We start from the raw sequence: 25,093 nt of genomic DNA on the forward strand, positions 1-25,093 counted from the left end.
CTCCCCCCTTTGTTTCCTTTCTTTAAATGTCAGGCACTAAAAGCTAGTGAGGTGTTGCATGCATGCATGGGTGGTCTTTGAAGCTTACACCCACACACTAAACAAATGCGAGCCCTCTTTACTCATTTCTACTTAGACCACTGTCAGTTCGAAGGCACGAGATGACAGCACCTTTGTGATCCTATCAAAACAAAAGTGAAGGCAACAAACGCAAAGACTAATAGAAATAAATATTGTTTGAAAAAACACTTCTTATATCAAACAGTGTAACTGATGAATTGACTGTTGTTGTTGTTTTCTTGGTTTTTTTTGTTTTTGTTTTTTTTTGGGGGGGGGGGGGGGGTGTCAGTAAATTCGGTATATCAATGGTCAGTATATTTAATGGAGGCATGGAAAAAAAATTACCTTCATATACAGAGATTTAAAATATATGTCTGAAATATTCAGCTTTTTAATTCTCCTTATTTTTGTTCCCCAGGTAGCTTCAGAAGCATAGAAATATTAACACATTTTCACTCTGCAAACAAGGGAGAATGTTAAAGGCCCACATCACCCTGTGGGACAGGCAGTTGCACAAAGCTAATTCTTTCATAGGGATGCAAATTTGTCCCATTCACTTGGACACCAGGATCATTTTCTACTTGGGATTCCTTCTGTGTCAAAATAATGCTCTAACAGACTCAGAGTTTAACACTCTTAAATTCAGAAAGCTGTAAACTGGAACAAGATGATTGGTATGTTAAAACATCTTAAACAAGTGGTCAGGTAAGATGATCTCTTAGGAATAATTTTACATAAAGTTCCCAAACAACTTGCATGATGTAAAAAAATCACACGGCTTTCGTGGCCTTTTCTAGAAAGGGCATAGTCAGTTTCCAAGATGCAATGGTCTCTCCTGTCACTTGGAGGAGTTTGACAGCTGGCAGTCAAACTTGATTACCAGCTGAAATTCCTCGTGGGGATCACAATGTTATCCTTGAACCCAAACATGTCCAGTCACTGACAGAATAGTTAGGTGGAGCTGACTATCCCATAAAAAAAGCAGACAGAGGCTTCTCATGAGAGAAAGAGGGAAAGGTATGCAGAACTGTCAGCCACATGTACACAGGCAGGCTGGAGAGCTCACACCGGCCCAGTGGAAGTCAGGTGCTGATATTTCAGTTAAAAAACATTTGGTGTTGCAGGTAACATCTTGTAACGCCGTTATTCCCATCGCTGGTAGGGAGACATTTCTACTGCTGCTCCACCACACGAAGATGTTCTGGGATTAACAGAGTGAGTCATCAGGGAAGGATGTGTCCCAGCCCAACGACACTGTTAGAGGTGAGAATTGGGAGAAATGCCCAGAAGTTAACATTTGTTCTCTGCTGGTTTTCCTTCAATTTGTTTCATCTGAAATAATTATGTTTATCTAAAAGTCAATGCTAAGACATTTGAGCTTTTAGTGCTGTAAAGATGTAAATTTTCATCAGGTCATTCGAAAACTAAAATTGTCAAGGCTTCACAGTGTGAAACTAAGAAGATGGACCACACTGCCATGTGAATCAGAGACAGATTTATTTCACTGTGCAAAGGTAATTTGGTGACACCACAGAATAAATGGTTTTTATCTTTTTTATATGTATTCTTTATTGACTCGCAGTTTGCACTGAAACTTTGTGAATCAGGTTTTTGTTTGTTTTTTTACTTTGTTCTGGCAAATGCTTAATAGTAAAGGGGAAGCTTGTAAGAAACTGTGTAAAAGGCATGCTATAGCTAACTTTCCCTTTCTTTTGCCTTTCAGAATAATACTCATTTCCTTTAAACCACTCCCTTCCTCTCAACATAAAAGGTTTCAGTTGACTGAAAAATAAAACTTTTTGTTTAGTCTGCAGGCACTTCAGTGTAATCTGTTGTCACACATGGCTTTTCTCAGGGTCCTCCTGGGTTTCTTCCTAATTGCTGAATCAACAGGTGAGTGAAACAAAATTTGTTAGTATTTTTATTCTTTAAAACTAAAGGCTGACCAGAAAAAACTTTTATTTATATGAATGAGAGGGAGACTGGCGTAACAGGGAAGCTGCATGAAACAGAGGTAAAAAGTACCCAAAAGTTTAAAGACTGGAACAAAGTAATGGACGGTGAAAAAGAGCAATGAAGAAGAGAGTGCAGGCAGGATTTCAGGGGTGACTTGTGAAAGAACGGTAGCAGCAGGAGTGAGATGATAGTTCTACAAGATGGTTGTGAGACCTGCTTTGATGAACGGCTTAGAGCTGGTTCCACGAAAAGGCAGGAGGCTGAACTGAAGATGCTAAGGTTTGATTTGGAGTGAACAGGATTGACATAATTAGAATGACTATATCAGAGGTTTGGAGACAAAGTCAGAGAGACAAGTTTGATATGCAATGGCATAGTCCTCTTAGGAGTTGAGATGATAGACACCCCAAGCCCACTGTGCAATGCCCCCAAACTGCAAAAAAACAACAACAAACAAACAAAAAAAAACCCACAGGAGCGATAATTAGCATGTTAAATATTAAGCTTTCTGAACTTCATTCATGCGATTTCATGAACTGGAGACAAATGTGAGATTTGATCATTTCAGTTATCACTTACATTGTATAAACAGCAGCTACACGTATTAAAGTAACAGTAGAGCGAGATAAACTTCATACTTACCGATTGTTCTCTTTCCTTCAGCTCTGCAGCAGGATGTGCAGGTGAAGTTTGGAGCAGACGTCACTCTTCAGTGTCAGATTTCCACAGATGAAATAATCTCAGTGCTGAAGTGGAGCAGAGCTGACCTGAACACAGACGGCTACGTCTACTTCTACAGGAACAAACGATTCTATGAAAACTACCAACATCCATCTTTTCATGGCCGAGTGAAGCTGAGGGACCCGGAGATGAACGATGGAGACGTTTCTGTGATCCTGAAGAACGTCACGTTTAATGACACTGGGATGTATGAGTGTCACGTAGCTGTGAGGAACCCTGTGAGAAATAAAAAAGCTCACACTGAGATCAGTCACTTCATTGAGCTCACAGTCACAGGTGAGTCTCTTCCCCAGCCTGGAAATTGCAGCACTTGCTCACTTTAAGAAGAATTTTCTGTACTTGTGTGATATAGTAAATGACCAACCAATATGTGTGTAGGTAAAATAACTCACCCACTGTCCCCTCTGCTCACTTCTACTCCGATGGCGAGTGTGAAGGGTAAAGTCATAGCAATCTTCTTCTTTCAGCTGCTCCCTTTTGGGCTTGATACAGAATCTCACTCTGATCATCTTTAGCATCCTCTTCTGTCACACCAACCCTCTATATGTCCTGCTTCATTACATCCATGAATATTCTCTGGACATATTCTCTCACACATGGATACTAAATGTACTTTGGTGGACATTGGTCATTAAAGCTATATTTTAGTTGTATATATTTGAAAACTTTTTGCTGTTTTCGCAGCTGTAAAATATAATTTGCTCCAGATGAGTAACTGAAGCTGTTGTCAGTAATTTCACCTGCAGAACACACACTCTTGTTGGTTTCTTATTTTGGTATCTCAGCATTTTGGCTCTAACAATTAATGTTTTCTCTGCAGGTGAAACACGTGACAGCATGTTTGAGCAGCCCATCACAGAAGGAGAACATGGGGGTGGAAACATGCATTTTGTTCAAGAGGAAGAAACTCCAACTGTCCTGATGGTTGTTCCTGCTGTTGTTGCTGCTGCTGTCCTTGTTGTTACTATAGGTGGTTCTGTGCTACTGCGGACGTTTAAAAGAAAGAAGCAGCAGACTCCTGAGGCAACCACAGCTGATTTGAAATGTCCTGCTGCTAAAATTTAGAACTGAAACCGGTTTCATGGAGTGGATAGCCTGTCAGCACATCATAAACTGCCAACTGTCTCCACCTTCAGGTTTCTGGGCTCCCACATCTCTGCCTATCTCACTTGGACCCACAACAGCAATACCCTGCTAAAGAAGGCCCAGCAGCGGCTACACTTTCTGCTTGTCCTCAGGAAGAACAATCTGGACAGAAGCTGCTGCTGGCCCGTTCCCGCCCCTGAGTAGAGAGCATGCTCTCCTACCACCTGAGTGTTTGGTACACAGGAGCCACAACTGAGAACAGGAAGGCTGGCCAGAGGGTAATTAATATTGCCCAGAAACTCATTGGCTGCCCTCTGCCACCCCTGGGGGCCATCATCAGCTCCTCCTATATCAGGAAAACCAGGGACATCACAGGTGACCCCTTGTGCGCTCTGGTTGGTGCCACAGGTCAATGACGTCCAACACCTCCAGACTCACTAACAGCTTCTCCCCTAGGCTGTGAGTAAACACACTGTACATGTACAGTAACAATAATGGTCAATTCTATTCTATTCTATTCTCCATTCTTATAGCATTATTCATGATTCTCTTGCTCTTGACGGAGGTGGTGGCACTTTTCTCCTTCTCCCTCTCCCTTATCTTTCCTGCTTGGCTTCTCATGTCTTTTGTATTGTCTCGCTTATTCTCTAACCCTCAAAGAGTTTCTCAGTTTTGTTCTCTAAAACCTAAATAATTATGGATTTGATCATCTGGTCCCGTAATGGAATTGACACCTTCCTGGGCTTGGCAGAGCCTGATTGTCCTGAGGAGACGTTTGCTGCCGGATACTCGATGGTCGGTTGCGTCGTGTGTCTGGCGACACTCTCGATGGAGGACATTGAACAACATCTACCAATTCGGAACCACAATCTGACTGATTGGAGCTGGCTCGGACCTGGCTTATCGAAGTACAATAAACGGCTACAGCTGTTCAAAATCCAACAAGGCTGGCCGACATTATAGATGATGGGCAGGGCTGTGAGTACTCAGACTGTGTTTTGAACGCAATATGGATAAGATCTTGGAGAAGAACAACGGGAATTGAGAGAATTGGTGACCAGTGATGGACATTAGACCAGCTGTAAAAATTGGATGCAGTTGTTCGCACTAAACCCAAACATTCACCATCTTCACTCGTGCGGCTATCCCACTGGCGCCAGCTGAAGGCCTGTCAAGGTCGAAGCTGACTGGAACAACAAAATTCTCCATGATAACAGGATTGTTGTCAGAACTCTTTGTACCTCCTTCCGTGTTGATCGAAGATTGTTGACTTTGCTTAACCGGGTGAAGGGACACTTTGTCTCGGTTGAACATGGAACACACACGCACACATACACACACATACACACACATACACATGTACACTGACACAGACCTACACTCACCCCCCACCAAACACCTTCGAAGCTTATGTCTTCTATGTTGTGAGATGTGCTGATTCATGTGCTGAGGTGTTTTTTTCTGTTCTCAAACTGATCTCCCTGTTGGAGCTCAGTCTGGGGGGAGTTATTTTTTCTCCTCATCTTTCCTCATGTTGTGCATTTTCCATTGTTATACCTCTCTGACCTGTCAACCCCATGTGATGTTTGTGTAATGTATGTATGGCTGGAACGGTAAGATGGTGCTGGCACGGCTGGCAGCCTTAACCCAATTTCCCTCTAGATGAATAAAGTATTATCAATTAAATCAATTCAATTCAATCACCTCTTTTGAAAAAAAGCAGGAAAGGAGCTCAGGCAAAACTCATTGAAAAGATGCTAAAGACAGCTTTGAACATACGTCTAAGGAACGGCAACCATTTCTTCACGGTGAAGAAATGGTTGCCGTTCCTTAGACGTATGTTCAAAGCGAAAGAAACAGTGACAACGCCTCAGTTAACTGCTATCTTGAGAATCGCAGCCCCTTTTGAGGTGGCAGTTCTAACCACTGTAACATCAGCACACTCTGACATTTCCATCAACCTCAAAGCAGAATAAAGGTTAACTCAATACCCATGTTAACTGAGGAGTGTGGCTGTAGCTCAGGCGGTAGAGCAGGTCATCTACTGATCATAAGGTTGGTCTAGTCTGCATGCCATCCTTGGGCAAGATACTAACACCAAATTTCTCTCCGATGCATCCATCGGAGTATGAATGTGTGTAAATGTTAGTTAGAAAGCACTTAGAAACATTTGCTTATGCAAATGGATGTGAATGGGTGAATACACAAGTTGTATAAAGTGCTTTGAGTGCTCAGAAGATTAGAAAAGCGCTGTATAAGAACCAGTCCATTTACCATTTACCAAAGGAAAGGCACCCAGCATAAAATCTTTGTCAAATCTTTGTTTTCTTTTAACACATCTTTTTCTATTCGTACCTAAAGCTTCTATTGTTTTATTTGTCTGTATGTATTATTTTTCAATAAATTTAACTAAAAAATTGAACTCATTATATACCAGTACTGTCTTTCTTCTACTGAGTGAGCTCACTGAAACTTTAGGATGACTGAATCTTTTCAAGCATCAAACAAAGTCTGATCAGGAAACTTGTCTTGAAAACTATTGTTAGCATTGTGTCACTTTTTTGTGTGTTGTTTTCTTTTTTTAATTTGGTGTTTTTAATCCTGTGATTAACCGTGTGAGTGAAACAGTTTGTTTCCGTGATCTGAGAAAATAAAGAGGAAACCACTTTTGCAAAAGAGTATACATTTTGAAATCCTTCAAAAACATGTCAAAATATCAGCTGAGAACCTCAGGTCTTACAGCAACAGGAAAATGATTTATTTCATCATGTCTGAAAAAAAATTCCCACCTGACCCTTCAGAAAAGGCTGATGTTTTACTCAGTAACAAGGCAATAAATTCCCAGAACATGGGCTGTCATATGCAGTTTGTTTTCCTAGTAATACCATGTACGTACATATGCAATTTTCAGGGTAGAAATTCTCATTTAAGCTCTGTTCAAAGCTGCGACCAGATCAGCTTCTCCCTCCAAGTTTTGTTAAGCATTGTTTCTATAATGAGTTTTGAGCAACAATATGATGGGATATACCAGTGGGATGGTCCCTGGATTTCTTGAAAGCATCTGACTTTAGGTTTCTGTCTAAGCTTTTTTTTTTCTTTTCTTTATAATAATAATAATGGGGAGACTTGTGTTTTGAGGATTGTATGTTTTTTGGGGTCTTTGTTTTGGTTATCCATTATCCATCTATCGACCTTCTTCTGCTTATCCAGGGCCGGTCAGGGGGGCTGCAACCTAAGCAGAAAAGCCCAGACCTCCCACTCCCCGCCCACCTCCTCCAGCTTGTCCGGGGGGACACCAAGTCGTTCCCAAGCCAGCCGAGAGATATAATCTCCCAGAACACCGCGCCCAGGAGGCATCCAGATCCCCAAACCACCTCAACTGGCTCCTTTCGATGTGGCGGAGCAGCGGCTCTACTTCTACACCCTCCCGGATGCCTGAACTGCTCACCCTATCTCTAAGGGTGAGGCCTCATTCTTTTGGTCACTACCCACAGCTCATAACCATAAGTGAGGGTAGGGACATAGAGTGACTGTAAATTGAGAGCTTTGCTTTTACACTCAGCTCTCTCTACACCATGACAGACCAGTACAGTGTCCACCTCACTGTAATCACAGCAACAATCCGTCTATCGATCTCCTGCTCCCGTCACTTGCGATCAAGACCCTGAGATACTTAAACTCCTCCACTTGGGGCAGGAAGTGGAGGAGTATCCTCTTTCATTTATTGGGCATTTTCTAGTCGGTTTCATTCTGACTGTATGGTCTCACTTCAGTCTTTAAGGTTCCTTTGCCTTCAGTTTTTTCAGTTGGCTCTTTGATTTATCTTGACTCACTTAGGCTACGTTCACACTGCAGGCGAAAGCGCATCAAATCCGATTTTTTTCATGCGACCCATATCCGATCATGGTGTGACAGTGTGAACGGCACAAATCCGATATTTTCAAATCCGATCTGGGTCACTTTCATATGTGGTACTGAATCCGATACATATCCGATGTTTCAGAAAGCGACTGCTGTTTGAACGGTCAAGTCGCATTAAATCCGTCTTTTACGTCACTGACACAAGACAGACGCCAATTATCAGCGCCGGGAAGACATCGCGAACGCTTCCTGGCCATCCAGTGAAACTGTTGGGAAGACAACGTGAACATTTTATCTGTACTGTATAATCTGCAGATTCTGACAGAAATCTGCAACTATCTTTCTTTTTTTCTTTTTACACCCACTGGTACTCCTATAATTATGAGGTTGGGAGTGTATGTTTCATATTGTTTTATGTTCTTCAAAAAGAAAACGGCATATTGTTCAATTTGCCTTTTGTAAAAATTGATGCAGAAACTTTAATAAAAATATCTGAGGAAAAGAAATCTGCAACTATCCTTTGAAGCACCGCTCCTCTCTAAAACAGCAATAAGGATCATTATTAGGTTATTTACATTATTATGTAAATAACAAAATAACTTAAAGCAAAAATTGGGAAACGTAAAGTCCGAAGTCTTTATATTAAGGGCCATCAGTCAAACAATACTCTTTGCTCTGGGTTTAAACAGAGTGCGTTGTGTGTGACGTCTTCTTTTGCGCATGCGGGCCGCTTTGAGCGTTCACACAGGAGCGCGTTTGCTGTCACATTTTAGTTGTAGTGTGAACAAGCAGACAAAAAATCGGATTTGATCAAAAAAATCGGAATTGAGCATTAAGATCCTCCCGTGCCGATCGGCGCATCGGGCGCCATGAATTGGGCGATTTATGTTGATGGATGCTCCATCATCCAGGTAAGAAAATCGCATTAAATGGATTCTCTTCATCTGGATGTTGCAGGCAGGGCTATTTGGTTTCATTCATTGTGTTGTGCTTCATGAATCACCCAGAGTTCCCCTGTATCCTGTTCACCATGAGCTTCCTGCCTTTGTGTTTAGCAAATTATTTAACTTTCAGTTTTACTTTGTCACTTTGTTTTATTTTTTTATCCTCGTCTATGATTGTTTAGTCTTTAGTCTTAGTCTGCCTCAGTGTCTGCCTCCCATGCCAGTCCTGTTATATTCTCTTTGTTGCCTTACACTTTCACATGAAAGGGGTGTTGTTGGCAGCATTAGACTAATGGGACTAAGGGGCTTTTTACAGACGATGAATCATTTTCCACAAATCTCTATGAGTGCTGCCATAAAGAACCAAAAATAAATAAATAAAAATGCTACAGTGTTTCAAAAAGACAATTTGTGGCAGCTGCACCCTTGGACAAAAATGGATTTATCCCAAAGACAAAACTCCTAAGTTAGTAGATAGTTAAATAGATAATGTGTGCGCTGCAGTGAGGAGTGTTCAGACCTCAAAATTGGAGATTCCTCCGATGTAAGGGCCCGCATCTTTCCTCATGATTAATAGAGGGGCAGCAACCACCTCTCAACTCCTGCCGTTCAAGAGAATAACTAAAATATCATTGACTTCTACCTTTCGACCTCTCAAAGTACTTTAAATATCCGTATGACAGCTTTGACCATCATATGTTTTTGTGAAATTCTGAACCAATAACTGGATGTGCCTGCCTTGTCAGGCTCAGGAGAGACTCGGAGGCAGACCGTCTCTAAGTTTCACAATTTACATTAATCTATTTACACACAGACACCAGGTGCATATATATACAGGTGAGGGGGTACGGGAAGAGGGTCTCCGGGGAACACAGGCATGGGAAGGGGACACACGGGGCTATGTACACAATCCTTCGCTGATGCTCAAGTTAGCTCGGACTCCGGCTTTAGCTCACCAAACAGCGGTCCTCAGGCTGACGAGAAGTCTGGCACAGGGAGGAAGAACAGGTAAGTTGCGGCACGAAAGAAACTCGTGGAAAAGCTCAGACTTGCAATGACACTGACGAGTGTTACACAATAATCCAGCGAAGAAGCATTCTCGGCAGCCGCCTTGAGAAGTGAGCGTGGTGATGAGACGATTGCTTGCAGGTGTCTGAGCCAGGGGCTGAAGTCGTCATGACTACGCCCTGGTAGAGCGCAGTGCGCGGGAGGAGAGAGAGACGCAACACAACAAAAACACTTGTAGCCATACAGAGTCAGCCGAGAAGGCACAGGGTCATGACACGCCTACTTGAAATGGAGTCTTTTGCCAGCAGTTCCGTACTTTATCAGGATTCTTTGCTTTTCCAGCAGGCTGTTCTGGTTACTCTGAGTTCACACTTGCTTATCTGCAGATTGATTGTTAAACTGAATCTATTAAATTCCATTTTGTGGAAGCAGAGCAGCTTTAGTAACAACTCAAATCACCACAGAAGATACAAGAAGGCATTAAGTTTGTCTCCGAAACACTTGCTAAAAGTCTTATTTTTTTTTAATTCATATGGTGGAAAAATGTGCTTTTATTTGTTAGTGTAGAGAAACAAATTATGTGGGAATTGTGAAAATGCGAAGACTCCGTCATTGCAAGTCACCTATGACTGAAACTGAAAAAACTGACATAAACCTTTAAAACTTTAATTTCAAAAACAACAAATTGAATCCAAATTGTTGTTGTTTTTGTGGTTAAAAACAAAATTGGAAATATCTCTAATTTATCTTTACACAATCAGGGAATTCTGTCCCTCTATGATGCAGTATAGATATAATCTGGAATGATATTCAGTTTTTCTCACTGAGTGTCCTGAGTCAGTGTGAAACTGAAGTAACTGATAGCAATCAGTTACTTCAGTTTCACACTGACTAACACTCAGTTTAAGGATGAGAAACTCTGTCACGGTACTGGGTCTGTGACTCACTATGTGTAAGTAAGTTATTTTCTTGACATGTTGTTTTTCATGGCTTTATTGTTTTCTGCTTGTGTTATATTCATAGTTCATAGTCTTTAGTTTTGTCACTGTCTTCCTTGTGTTCCACATTTAGTTACTATTGTCTCTATGATTCATGTTCCCTCTCTGTTTCCCTAGTCAGTCATGTCTCCTGTTTTATTTTATAGTCCCTTGCCTAGTGTTCAGTTTATTTAGTTTTGCTTCCTGCCTGTCTCATTGTGTCTGATTAGTTCCAGTTTCCCTCCTGTTTCCCAATCCCCTCATTATCCTTTGTGCATTTACCTTTGTCTTTCTTTGCCTGTCTGTATAGCTCCCCCTCTGTTTCCCATGTTCTCTTTCACCAAAAATCACAATAATTTTTATCCATGCGCAAATACTACTAGTACTAGTAATATTCACAGTGAGTGGGCAATTCAGGGTTCAGTATCTTGAACAGAACTCCAACCAGGCCATCTTAGATCTTCAAAATTAGTTAATGTTAATTTTCAAAGTGTTATTAGTCTTCATAGCTGTCACGTTAGCAGACTGTTTACCTGTAGCCTTTATTCAAAATGGTATCTTGAGCCAAAAATTATTTTATCAGACCTGAAAAACACACAACTCAGACACGAGGATTGATGTATATGTGAATATACATTATTAACCTTTCTGTCTTAATTGTAAAGTCATTCTTATTTGTGTAGCAGATTTAAATCCACAGAATCTGTCCCAAATGCTTTAAAATCAGGTAGATTTACACCACATTTACAAAAGACATGAAGAGTAAACTGTATTTTTGTACTAATTTAAATAAGAGCTTTTGTTTTATCCCATAGTTGTGAAATACAGGCTTAACAGTGAAACAGTTGGTGATACACTTCATACCTAATTGCATAAACATTGCTCTCTCCTACATAAGCTCCATTATAAGTTAAAAGAATTGGTATTAGTACTTGTTAAATGCAGTACTGGCCTGTGTAGTGATCGTGTGTGTCATACACACACACACACGACTAATCATCCTCTTTGAGACTGATTGATTTATTGATTGACTTATGTTATTATTGTGCAATAGCATGTCAAAATGCTCCTAACTGCTGATATTTGTCCGCCTAACCTGCTTACATCTCCTTGTTCATGTGAAAAAATAATTTCTGCATTTTAAACAGCTCGAATCGCATAACAAGGCAGTGACATCATTTCAGAGAAACTGAGCCTTTGGTCACGTGATATTCTAAAAACAGACACAGGCTTTATTTGGACATGCGACTTTACTGGACCTTTACAGGACACAGGCTTCAGTGTCAGACGTAACATCACTAGTCCTGTATTTACTTCTTATTGGATCAGCACCAGTCACATGTCACTGCACTTTGGGGCCCTAAAGGTAGGAGGGGCCTATTGAAAATGTCTGATCAAAGTAGCTCCCCCTCTACCTTACACTATATGCTGATATTCACAGTATTACGGTAAACACCATTACAAGATATCCACTTTATGTTTAAGCCATGATTTTATTTTGTGAACCAAACTGGACAAATTTCCTGAAACACTTTGCTGGAAAAGAGAAATGCTTATACTTCCATGAGTCACTAGAGGGAACCAAAGGACAACCAAAAACAGCCCTCTTCAAAACACACAACAGTCTCAATCTATTGTAATCTAGAGTTTTAGCTTATTACCTGCAGCTGTCTGCTGTGTTTTTTAAAGAAAACAGAAATATACAAACAGTATTTATAAAATATGAACATATTTATCTAGTCTATGAACATGTTAATTTCCCCAACCATGATGTGGTTAGCACACAACCCTGACTAGCCGGTAACAAATTAATAGTTAATTTGTGAGTAAATTTCATTGATAACACATTTAAAACCAAAGTGATTTTATAATTCTGTCTAGAAAATATAAAAAAAGAGAATATACATATTCAGTCTGTATATGAAATAACCCAAGAGCACCCAATCCTTCAATCACAGTTCCAGAAATGAGAGGTCTAAAAACACAGAGACAGAAAGGGTTCATCTTCAGCTGAGTCTGAAACTGTTATCTGAGGTCGGTTGGGAGGTGATTGAAGAGACTGTGGAACAATAGCAACAACACCGACTTTTGAAATGAGCTTAAACTGCAGGATGATCACAAGTGATTAAGAAGGCCTTAATGATCTGGAGGGAAAATACAGACACACTATTTCTACCACATATGCAGGTTTGACACCATTTAGGCTTTAAACACAAACAGCGTCTTAATACTGAATTCTATCATTCACAGGGAGCTAGTGCAAGCCTGCTGACACTGTACTAATGTGATCTCTTCTCTCAGTCAATGTAAATGGATAAAAGATTAATGAGTAACTCTGGTATACAGTGTGTAACAATAGTCCAATTGAAATCAAACAAAGCTATGCATGAGCCTTTCCAGATCAGAAGACCAATCAGAGAGCACAGCACTAAAACATTAAATAAAACCTTAAAGAGTATCTGCATCATTATTCAGGGTAAGTTTGATACTAAGAGTGTGTTAATGGGTCATATAGTACTTTGCGACTTCCATGCTTCTGCTGTGTTAATCAGAGATGAGCAGACCAGTGAGAATAAATAAATCTACAGTCAAACTTTTGTGAACCTGCTCTGGAAGTATTTCAACAAAAGCAACAGAGTAAAAAAATGAGCCATGACACTCCCTCTGTCTTTGTGACATCATCAATCTCCTGGTCCAGTCCCTGTTAAGCCTGTGTAGGCGGGATCATCACTGTCACAGGAGGCATTTCATGGAGTCCAGCAAGGTCAGAAAGGAAAGTTTGATTTATTCTATTTAAAGAATTAAACAATTAACAGCTGCCAATCATTAGGTTATTAGGTCATTGATTATTGATTATTGGCTCTGGATAAATATAAAGACACCATGAGGAGAGTGGAGATAAAGTATGGACAGAACACCACCAGGTACCGGAGCAGGGTCAGCGTGAGCTGTGAGTGTGTTGAGGCAGAGGGCGGAGCTCCAGATGTGGGCTGGACAGAAACTGTGCTCAAGGAAGAGATGGGTGGTTTTAAGGCAGGAAGTGGAGCTTTGATTGGAGGTCTACCTATAGAGAGAATCCCATCTGTTCAGGTGAATACATAAATAAAATAAAAGGTGAAATCAGAGTGAAACTCCTCACCTGTGACAGTGATCCAGCTGGATGGAGACTCTCCATGACCGCTGATGTCACACTTGTAGAGGCCTTCATCAGACCTGGAAACATGCTGGATGGTCATGTGACCTGTAGGCTCTTTCCCGATGAAGACTCCATCTTTGAAGAAAGCAGCTGGGAAGTTGGAGGGAGTGGTCTTTGTTTTACAGAGCAGAGTGACGTCATCTCCCTCCATCACAGGGAGGACAGGACTCTGCAGGATCACTGATTTATCTGAGCACAGAGACAAACTACAGCATTTCATCCATTTACACACAGCTTCATCAACACTAACTCCACACACTCAGCTTACCAGTGACTGTCAGGTTAACCATGTTACTGATGGGACCCTCTCTGGACTCACACCAGTAAACTCCACTGTCCAGTGGAAAGACATAACTGATGTTACAGGAGGAACGAGCTGGTATTCCCCACCGAACTCCACACTGAGTCCTCTGTTGTTTTCTTGTGTTTCTTGTCAGATTCCATCTCGTAGACCTGTCGTCCTCCTCACAGCTCAGAGATACAAAGTCACCTTCGAAGAACTGAGATCGGTTGGGGCTCACAGTCAGATGAGCTGTGAGGGAGAGGAGAATACATCCTCCATATTTCTTAACAATTGCAAACCTTTTAAAACCTCTAACCACTGTGATTGGCTGCTTCTCTGTATGACAGCTTGCGACTCCTAGCAGTGTGCAGGTAGCACCATTCCTAAATTGTCAATTATTGACTTGGATTGACATTTCGTTTATGGTTTCCAGATTGGTTTGCTGCTTTTTGGAACATCTGACATTCCCACTCATTTGAATTAATGGGAGAGCATTGGAGCTCTATATCCACTGGCTGGCTTAACTTAATTAAGTTTTATTTATATATATTCAAAACACAACAGTGGTTGCCTTTTTCACACACACAAAAAAAGTTAATCATGGAGTTCCACAGGGTTCTATACTGAGACCATCACTTTTCACTTTCTTGATGCTCCTAACAGGTACTATTATTAGAAAATAGTGACTAAATTTCAAATTATACGCCAATGGTACATGTTGTCACGTTACTGTGTTATATGCTACCATGGATTGTATCATACACGCGTTTGTGTATGATACATACACGATACATACAGTAACTATGTATATTTTTAAAATGTACTAAAATTAACTTAACAGTTAACATAAACTGGAGAACTTACATACTTTGTAATGATGTACAAAACAATACTCAAAACAGACAATCTGAAGAGCATTTTTACAGATGACCAATTCATTACATTTCCTGATCAACAAACTAGTTTGCATAGTTGTGCTTGTCAAGCACAAAAACAGCAATCAAGATGCCAGGTCAGATCAGAATGAAAATTCTCAAAACCATTAGTGCAACCTCTACAACATTTGTCATTTGTACACATCATAGTTGCAATTTCTCCTTCCTCTGAACAAATTGCAAAGGCTCTTGGACAGTTGTATCGGTTGCTTTCATACAGTTCTCTGCTGTCGACAACATTATTATTTGCTTATGTCATGTCAGTCAAAATGAACTATACTTTTGGATGCTGAATAGTTGTTCCCAATAAAACTAATAGTCTTCATTTCATTGCTTGAATCATTACATACAAAATTGGTAAATTAGTTTTCAAATGCTGTCCAGCATTATTATTTTTTCCTGGAAATGTCCTCTAAATTGAACATTTTCTCTCAGGTGAACTTGAGCTTTCGCTGACAATGAGGTGTGTGAAGTAATAGTTGTAACCAATGACAAGCCACTTGTTCACAGTCACTCATGGATCGATCCCAAGAACCCTCAATTGGCAAGCATATATGAACCAAGCAGGACATAGTGTGTACCATGTCTACAATTCTGTGACACAGAAATGGAAGGTCAGCATCGTGGAAGAGGGGTGAGTATGCGGGGGGGGGACAAAACAGGGGAAGAGGGAGAAGACGCCAAATACATAGGCAGATCCCTAATGAAATCAGGGCAAACTTGTGGACCATGTTGTCAATCACTGTCTTAAAATGGATGAGGCTGGTCAGAGGATCCAACCAAATGTTGGAAGAACACTGTGAATTTAATCAGTCAAAAATTTTGTAGGGAGAACAGGTATGTATAGTGTTGGACAGTAAGGCAACATCTCATAATATCTCATGTTTAGTGTACATTACTGTAATTTTACTGTACACGGCTGTACAAAAAGTGTATAGTGCTGTCTTGAGCACTTTCAGGTAGTGTCACCAAGTTCTGACCTTTTTTGGAAAACACTGAGAGAATACTGTACACTGTCATAATGGAAACATGACAAAGCCACTTGACTATCTTGTTCATCAAGATGGTGTCAAGACTTCTCATTTTGATGACACTGGCAGTTTCATTGACATGAATACTTGCTTTTGAGGACTGGATTATCGATTTTGAGCAAGTGAACTGCTTTTGCAGGTTATCCACTAGGATTTGCAGCTTGCACCAAATGTTTCGAGAAACAGTTGGTTCCACTGCTGTGCAAATGTTAATAGTGATGTGAGAAAAGCACCAAAGTGACTGAGAAAAACTGTAATATCCAAATCTGGGTGCATCAAAACAAACACAATGTTTCCAAGAATATCATGTTTGTTTGTTTTGTTGTGTTTTTTGAAAAAAAAAAAGGCTCTGGATGTTAAGCAGTTAAAGTTGTACTGTCTCAGTATGACATGAAAGTGGGACAGGATGTGATGTCTCTGAGTTTCACCACAACATGCACAACAGTAACATGTAACTACTTCTCTTTTCTGGATCCCATTACTTTGAAAAATTAAAAATGTGACAAAGATCCCAAAAATAATGCATTTTCATATGGAGTTAACTGCAGGCAAGATAAAATCTGATCTAACCCACCAATGAAAAGCCTCTATGAGCTCTTCTAAAGCACTTTACAGACTTTTCTTTTATTAGAGCTGCTGAGTTTCCAACTTTGACAGACGTTTACTGACCTTGGTTTGTTGTGCAGATCAGTAAAAAGGTCACAACTAAAGAAAAATGATACTCAGGTTAGTTTCAGGTTTTAGACTCAAGAAGGCATGCACAAAGCATAAAAAGAATTTTTAAAGTCACTAAACTCCACTTTTAAAGCTTTTAACTCCACAGTATCGCAGATCAAATGCAGTGGAGAGTTTGGTCTTTGGCATCTCACCATGAACCTATTTCTATTTCACAGAAAGCATCCTTTAAACGTCATCTTTCAAAACTGGAAACACTGTAGTTTAAAAGCAATCTAAGCTGACAGAAGTGTTTTAATAACATGCTTTTTAAAAATGTCAATTTAAAAAAAATAATTTTACATTAAAAACACAAAATGAAGCTAAAATGTTGTTTAGAGTTTGTGGGGACCTTAATAATATTTAACATTTTAAGCCCCAAGCCTAACTGATCTCCTGCCTTTTGCCCCCGTATCAGGGGGCGTTGGGGCTTAAGAGGTTAAGACTGTTGTTTCTTAAATTCTCTTTTTAATCTATTTAGACTTTGTTAAAGAATATCATGGGAGCTGAAAAATGCTATAGGAGTACCAGAACAACTTAAATGAAATTAAATGTTATTGGAATCAAACTCAACAGAACTGCAGTGCAGATGTCAGCTAGTGTAGTAATAATTCATTATGTTGTACTTACAGAGCAGCCACAGCAGTGATATTTCTTCCATTCTTTCTCTTAATGGTGTTATTGACATTTTGATCATAGTTAAACATCATAGTCACATCTCGTTGGACACTCCTCCTTCCTGATTCTGTGAGACACTGTGGTTTGGCTTTGCCCCCCTTTAGCTTTATGAGAAATGTTCCTTTTCATGATTCTATAAAGTGAGGAAATGAGAAATGCTTCGTTGTTTTACGAACCAGAAAGACCCAAACTACTCTTGTCATGATAGTCTTTGTTTTAATATTTATCCTAAAATTTAAACTGCTTGTTTCTTTCCACTGTTTGTGACGTCAGTTCAGCTAAGAGGAAATGAGATTGAGGTGTTTTTTTTAACCTGAAGCAGAGAGCCTCTCTCTGCTTTAACCACTAAAATGTGGTGAAAAAAAAGGGTACAGCTTGTCTGGTTCAAACTGGTTTCAACCTTTTTGCTCAGCTGACCCACATTAAACATCCTTTTCCCGTCTATTGTCGCAAACCAGGCCGCATGGTATCATTCAAAAAGCTATTTATTTGAAATGAAGAAATAAAACAGAAGCCTTATACAAACCATGGATTTTGTGGTCAGTACAAACAGTGGTGTCGATAAGTTCATCGGTGGAATAATGGCATACACAACATTGTTTAGTGCTAACCCAAACGAAACAGAACGAAAAACCACAGGGTATCTCAGAGGAAAGCACCACATAGTGACTGGAGACCCTTTTCACTCCCAATGCATAACATGCAGTACCAATGATTTGTCACATGGCGTCGGTATGTTAAGTTTTGGGATTAGAACATGTTAGTGACTGAGCTCAGATGGCCTTTATAGAGCACTGGCACGCTAGGCCCAGTTCTTGCCATTGTCATTAATTGGAAATGAACTACTCTACTCCTCTAATACCTGCAAACGAGGCACAAAACAGAAAAACAAACAGGCCGACAGAAGGGCAACATGGAGTGGGTTGTCACACTATCCAAAGTTCTTGGGCAGTGGCGGTTATCCCAGCCTACTTCAGGCTATTACACAATAAAGCCTGAAATAGCACTGACCAGAGCTAACACAGCTTAGAATCACCATTTAACTTAACTTGCATATTGTCAGCCTGCTGGGGGAAGCTGAAGTACCTGCCATAAATCCATGCAGGAATAGGTTGAACATGTTAGGTGGCAGTGTAAGCCACCAATTAAGAACATCACATAGAAGTAAAAATGATTTAAGATAAAGGTGCTCATCCTGCTGCTCATCTGGGGGAACATCAGCGATTTCCCAGGCCATCCAAGATACATAATCTCTTAGGCGTGTCCTGAGTCCACCTCAGTGTCTCCTTACTCTATGACAGGCTCAGAACACCTTGCTCAGGAGATATCCCAATGAGATGCCCAAACCATTTTATCAAAGATCAAAGACATTCTTCTATTTCAATTCCCCTCCCCATCCTGTTGAATGGTGTGGGAGGCAATTAGCTGTAGTTTTAACTCCAGACATTGCAAATAAGATTCTGTGTGTCCTTATTTGGTGAGGATGTTTTACTTCCTTCCCTTTACGTCCTCACCTGTGTATATGGTCAACTGTTAAGGGAAGGTAAGCAATGTACAGGGTGAGGGGAGATGACCCTTTTGTCAGCATGAAGTTGTGTGTGTGTCTGCACTCACGTGCAGACACACACACACACACACACACACACACACACACACACACACACACACACACACACACACACACACACACACAGTGTTTTAACCTTTTGTGACCTTTTGTGGGTGTTACAATGGGTGGTGCTTGTATTCACCGAATAAAACGCTGCAAGTGTTTCTTTGAAGTTGGCTAGGAGATAGGTGAGGAGCGTTCAGCTCCAAGAGTTCCGACCAGCCTTCCCTTGCTAGCAAGTAAAAAACCATTTTCGCCGTTGTCTTGCTTTCTTCATGAGTAATGAGTTTCTGAATTAGTGGGCCTGCTGAAGCACAGGCCCACTAGATATTATTGATTTTTGCTACATGATATTATTTTTGCTCTTATCCAATACCATGTGGCAGTTACTCACCACCAAAAAGCAAAGAAACAACTGGGGTGTTACTGTCACTTGGTGTTTGCTCTCTGCGGTAGAGTATCATTTACTATTTCTGTTCCAATACACAATGGTGTTTTTGTGTAACTGAACAGCTTATAGATAACTTCTTATTTTATACTGTAATCTTCATATGCTTCATGCAAAGATCTCTATGTATAGACTCTCTAACTTATAGTCACAGTATTCACTCACTGTGTCTTTAGGGATTTGCTAGCACATAGCCAACTCGCTAGCAGCATTGCCTCCTATCCCTCCTACACTTTCCTGCTCATTGTGTTTAATTGCTCCTCATCCTACTTCAGCAGTAATGGCACTTTTACTAAATGTAGGTAATGACACCTGGTTAGATCATCGGAAGGTCACTAAAATCAATATTGAATCGGTGTGTAACTTTGTCAAAACAATGTTGGACTGAAATCAAGGGTTGTTCTTATGGTTCTTATTTCTTCAATCAGTGATAAATAGTAAGATGTTCTAACTTTACGTGGGACTTTCTTATAAAGCAGCAAACTATTTCTCCAGGCTAAATGATGTTCTTCTAAATTTGTTATTAATCTCTGGCTCTCTTCCCCAGCATATCTTTTAATGTAAATTAACGTAAAATCACTGTAAATGTAATAAAACATAATTTTCTTGTTTTTTATGTATTTGTCTGCACATATGCATATTTAGATTGTTAAAATACATTTACAAATGTATCATAATTTCACAAATATTTGTCCGTTATTTGAAAGATTGAACTGTTAAATTCAAATGTAATAATATGGAAAAATGTATAAAATTATTCTTATAAACTTTTTTTACATCAGATAATAATAATTATTATTATTGTTATTTAGGGCGTTCGTGGCTCAAGAGTTGGCAGTTCACCTTGTAATCAGAGGGTTGCCGGTTCGAGCCCCGGCTCGGACACTCTCAGTTGTTGTGTCCTTGGGCAAGACACTTCACCTACCACCTACTGGTGATAGTCAGAGGGGAATTATAAAGCGCTTTGAGGGTCTCATAAAGCGGTATATGAATGCAATCCATTATTATTTAAACCAATTGTTAACTGTATATTTCTGTACATTTAAGTATTATTATTCATATTGCCGCATTCATTGTTTATAAGTAATTTCATTGTTTAATCACGTTAAAATGTTCCTAATTTAATGTTTAAAAGCACTTGAAAAAGGCAAAATCCCATGTAAAATTAGGGCAACAAACTGTATTGTCATTACTGATAATAACCGTATTTTCATGGGAAAGTTATTTTCTGGTATTATTTTGGCGCCCCAGCTGCCGGGATATTACTGTTTTTTTAGGATTTTTTTTTTTTTTACGGTGTAGATTGTTTCTTTGAACCATTACCGAGGCACTAAATATGCCCACAAATCCAGCTACAGCATCATTTCATTGTGTATTTATTAGGATTTGGGTCCAGTATAAACAAAAAAATATATATTTTCTAACCTTAACCGAAAAATAAAATAAAAAAGTGGACTTACAAAGCAGTTGCAGTAGAAAGGCGTTGAAACCAAGCACACCATTGTTTTTTTGTGACATTACCAATAAGTTTGATGTGTCACATGGCCCTCTTCCTATTGAAAAAACAAAAGTTGTATCCAAGATGGCCGACTTCTAAATGGCCACCATGGTCACCACCCATCTTGAGGAGTTTGCCCCCTCACATAATATGCCACAAACAGGACTTTATTATCACCAACCATTCCGGTGTTATTCCGGTGTATCCATATAAATGGCCCACCCTGTAGATTTACAGTGGGGCAAAAAAGTATTTAGTCAGCCACCGATTGTGCAAGTTCCCCCACTTAAAATGATGACAGAGGTCAGTAATTTGCACCAGAGGTACACTTCAACTGTGAGAGACAGAATGTGAAAAAAGAATCCATGAATTCACATGGTAGGATTTGTAAAGAATTTATTCGTAAATCAGGGTGGAAAATAAGTATTTGGTCACCTCAAACAAGGAAAATCTCTGGGTCTCACAGACCTGTAACGTCTTCTGTAAGAAGCTTTTCTGTCCCCTACTCGTTACCTGTATGAATGGCACCTGTTTGAACTCACCATCTGTGTAAAAGACACCTGTCCACAGCCTCAAACAGTCAGACTCCAAACTCCGCCATGGCCAAGACCAAAGAGCTTTCGAAGGACACCAGGAAAAGTATTGTAGACCTGCACCAGACTGGGAAGAGTGAATCTACAATAGGCAAGCAGCTTGGTGTGAAAAAATCAACTGTGGGAGCAATCATCAGAAAATGGAAGACATACAAGACCACTGATAATCTCCCTCGATCTGGGGCTCCACGCAAGATCTCATCCTGTGGGGTCAAAATGATCATGAGAACGGTGAGCAAAGATCCCAGAACCACACGGGGGGACCTGGTGAATGACCTGCAGAGAGCTGGGATCAAAGTAACAAAGGTCACCATCAGTAACACACTACAACGGCAGGGAATCAAATCCCGCAGTGCCAGACGTGTTCCGCTGCTGAAGCCAGTGCATGTCCAGGCCCGTCTGAAGTTTGCCAGAGAGCACATGGATGATACAGCAGAGGATTGGGAGAATGTCATGTGGTCAGATGAAACCAAAGTAGAACTTTTTGGTATAAACTCAACTCGTCGTGTTTGGAGGACGAAGAATACTGAGTTGCATCCCAAGAACACCATACCTACTGTGAAGCATGGGGGTGGAAACATCATGCTATGGGGCTGTTTTTCTGCCAAGGGGACAGGACGACTGATCCGTGTTAAGGACAGAATGAATGGGGCCATGTATCGTGAGATTTTGAGCCAAAACCTCCTTCCATCAGTGAGAACTTTGAAGATGAAACGAGGCTGGGTCTTCCAACATGACAATGATCCAGAACACACCGCCCGGGCAACAAAGGAGTGGCTCCGTAAGAAGCATTTGAAAGTCCTGGAGTGGCCTAGCCAGTCTCCAGACCTCAACCCCATAGAAAATCTGTGGCGGGAGTTGAAAGTCCGTGTTGCTCGGCGACAGCCCCAAAACATCACTGCTCTCGAGAAGATCTGCATGGAGGAATGGGCCAAAATACCAGCTACTGTGTGTGCAAACCTGGTAAAGACCTATAGTAAATGTTTGACCTCTGTTATTGCCAACAAAGGTTATGTTACAAAGTATTGAGTTGTATTTTTCTTATTGACCAAATACTTATTTTCCACCCTGATTTACGAATAAATTCTTTACAAATCCTACCATGTGGATTCATGGATTTTTTTTTCACATTCTGTCTCTCACAGTTGAAGTGTACCTCTGGTGCAAATTACTGACCTCTGTCATCATTTTAGGTGGGGGAACTTGCACAATCGGTGGCTGACTAAATACTTTTTTGCCCCACTGTACACTGTCACCAGTTGTATACATGCCCACCACAAACAGGCCTTATGCTCTATCACACCTACACATAGTGGGGCATTATAAGTACATGGGAGACATTAAACTGAGACGCCTTCTGCTTATCAGGGATGTAAATGATTAGGCCATGGCTAAGCAGAAGACAAGGTCATAATTCTCTCTTTTTCAGGGAAGGTTTCAAGGACGTTTTGAGCTGAAGGTATAGACTCATGTGACATGCTGAGGAATTTTATTTGTGTGCGAGTTTGGTAAAAACAATATAAAATGAGCAACCCCACCCAAATTTCAGAGATCACCCTGGTGTTTGGCTGGGATGTTTCTCTCCATGTTGCAATGTGTTTATTAAACCCACTTCAAATGATGTTCTTGAAGGGAGTGCTGCAGGTTATTGTGAACATTTCTATAACAAATCAGTCTAAAGAAAATTAAACACTGATGTTTGGGGATGTGAATGAACCTGCAGGTAACAACAGGTGTAACACAGAAACCTGAAAAACAATGTAACTGAGTGAAAGTGAAACCTGTCTGAGCCTGTCCCTGTGAAACAGACGGTTTGAAGCCTGCAGCGTTGTTGCAGTCAGAATAAAGTGCTGAATAACCAAATGTTAGAGGACGGGACTTTTTTAGGGCCCAAGCAGATTCAGCAGTACTGAGAACAGGGGGTGTATTTGTGGGAGGTGCTTAAATGAAAAGAGCCCAGGCAGAAGGTTTAACAGGTCTTTGAACCCAAACATGAAGTCTGATTCAATACAACCTCAACATACACCCACCGTATACCATTACTAAGCTACATTTTCAGTTCACTCCTCTGTGAATGTTTTAAAAGAAAATTTAAAACAGTAATTTCTAGTAGACTGAAGTTGCTGATAACGTGGGACAGGATTTTTCCAGAATGTGTCATAATATTTGAATTCCTGTTTGATTTACTGTTTTATTTTTCTTCTCTAGAAACATTAGAGCATTTTATCAGGAGGCACAAACCTGAAGCTGCCTAGATTTGTGATTTCATTAGTTTAAAATAAACCATTTTATATTTCTATAGTGTGTATGTCATAATCCTGGGTCTGCTGACCCAGCGTTTTGTGTTTAGTTTATTTAGGTTTCTTCCTGTTAAAAGGGAGTTTTTCCTTCCCACTGTCGCCAAAGTGCTGCTCATAAGGGGTCATATGATTGTTGGGTTTTTCTCTGTATCTATGAAGCGCCTTGAGGCGACTTTTGTTGTGATTTGGCGCTATATAAATAAAATTGAATTGAATTGAATTGTTTGAGTCTAATTGTTTTTTAAATTCGACTCTTAATTTCAATCTGATCCTCAAAAAGAACTCCTTGAGGAAAAACAGCAGTGGGTTTAATTTCTAGCTTGATGGTAAAAAACAAATGTGGTCCTTCATGGCAGCTACTTTTAAAACTTGATTTTTCATTTAGATTTAAAAACATCTACAAAAGTCTGAGGCAGTGAATTAAAGATAAAACATGTTTGTAAAAACAGAGAGTAGAAAACATGACGTGACCAACAGCTGAGACAGTGGAAAAACTCACTTCCTTCTAGCTGTCCTTCCTCTTACCTGCTCACCTGTGACTTCTGTAAACAGGCTGTGTCCACTTTGATGTCTCTTCCACCTACCCCTGACCACACCTCAATCTTAGCGCAAATACACACACTCAACTCAACTTCTGATTATTATCCACTAAGGCTTCAGTGTTTTGTCATCTAATATTAATCTTATTTTAAATCAGTGAGTGATTTATGATATTGTTCTGTTAATTATTTTTCTGTCTTAAATGCTTCTTGGGGACACATGACATGTAAATGAATGAATGAATAAAAAGAATTCAATTTTTAACTTCATTTTTTTCCAATGTTTTTTTTTTTTGGATTGCACCCTTCATCACAGTTAGTTGTCGACTCTGACCAAATTTTTTAGAGGCACACAATCACAAATTTAGCCTATTATCTTCATGTATACTCATCTTCTCTTTTATCTTTAAAAGCAAACACTAGACTTTAGAAAATAAAAATAAAATCCACTAAAACCATCATTTGACCTTACAAATCATGAAAAATAGTTTCAGTTTGGTTAGATTTATCAACCAAACATGGGTGAGAGGATCTGCCCTCAAACTGTGTGTGGTTGTAAAGAAATATCTTTTTTCTGAACTTTTGAATCCAGTATATACACAAAGAAAGAATACTGAAGAAAACTTGAACTTAAAG

The 25,093-nt window shown here is 40.0% G+C and overlaps 2 protein-coding genes across 4 annotated transcripts; one reads left to right on the top strand and one right to left on the bottom strand.

The window, feature by feature from the left end:
- Positions 1-400: 400 nt before the first annotated feature.
- LOC112430840 (nectin-3-like) lies at positions 401-8,123 on the top strand. 3 transcript variants are annotated; one of them, XR_003022197.2, is made up of 4 exons: positions 401-1,953; positions 2,680-3,033; positions 3,578-4,302; positions 7,054-8,123. XR_003022197.2 is itself a non-coding variant. In XM_076881094.1 (4 exons), exons 2-4 carry the CDS (start codon positions 1,902-1,904, stop codon positions 3,820-3,822), a joined length of 651 nt encoding a protein of 216 aa, XP_076737209.1. In that variant the 5' UTR covers positions 401-1,323; positions 1,868-1,901; the 3' UTR covers positions 3,823-5,627. The 3 variants fall into 3 exon arrangements, 2 of the variants coding, with proteins under 2 accessions (XP_076737209.1, XP_024655103.2); XM_076881094.1 differs by lacking the exon at positions 7,054-8,123 and having other exon boundaries at positions 401-1,323; positions 1,868-1,953; positions 3,578-5,627; XM_024799335.2 differs by lacking the exon at positions 7,054-8,123 and having other exon boundaries at positions 3,578-5,627.
- A 3,983-nt stretch (positions 8,124-12,106) lies between these two features.
- Positions 12,107-17,530, bottom strand: LOC143415701 (Fc receptor-like protein 1). The gene is made up of 5 exons (XM_076881089.1): positions 17,423-17,530; positions 16,748-16,783; positions 14,098-14,361; positions 13,773-14,018; positions 12,107-13,697 (listed from the first exon to the last, which is right to left on the bottom strand). The coding sequence occupies exons 1-5, from the start codon at positions 17,487-17,489 to the stop codon at positions 13,480-13,482; spliced, it is 831 nt and encodes a 276-aa protein (XP_076737204.1). The 5' UTR covers positions 17,490-17,530; the 3' UTR covers positions 12,107-13,479.
- Between the last annotated feature and the right edge of the window lie 7,563 nt (positions 17,531-25,093).

The sequence above is a fragment of the Maylandia zebra genome, unplaced genomic scaffold (genome assembly GCF_041146795.1).
Source record: "Maylandia zebra isolate NMK-2024a unplaced genomic scaffold, Mzebra_GT3a scaffold02, whole genome shotgun sequence".
Classification (NCBI taxonomy): domain Eukaryota; kingdom Metazoa; phylum Chordata; class Actinopteri; order Cichliformes; family Cichlidae; genus Maylandia; species Maylandia zebra.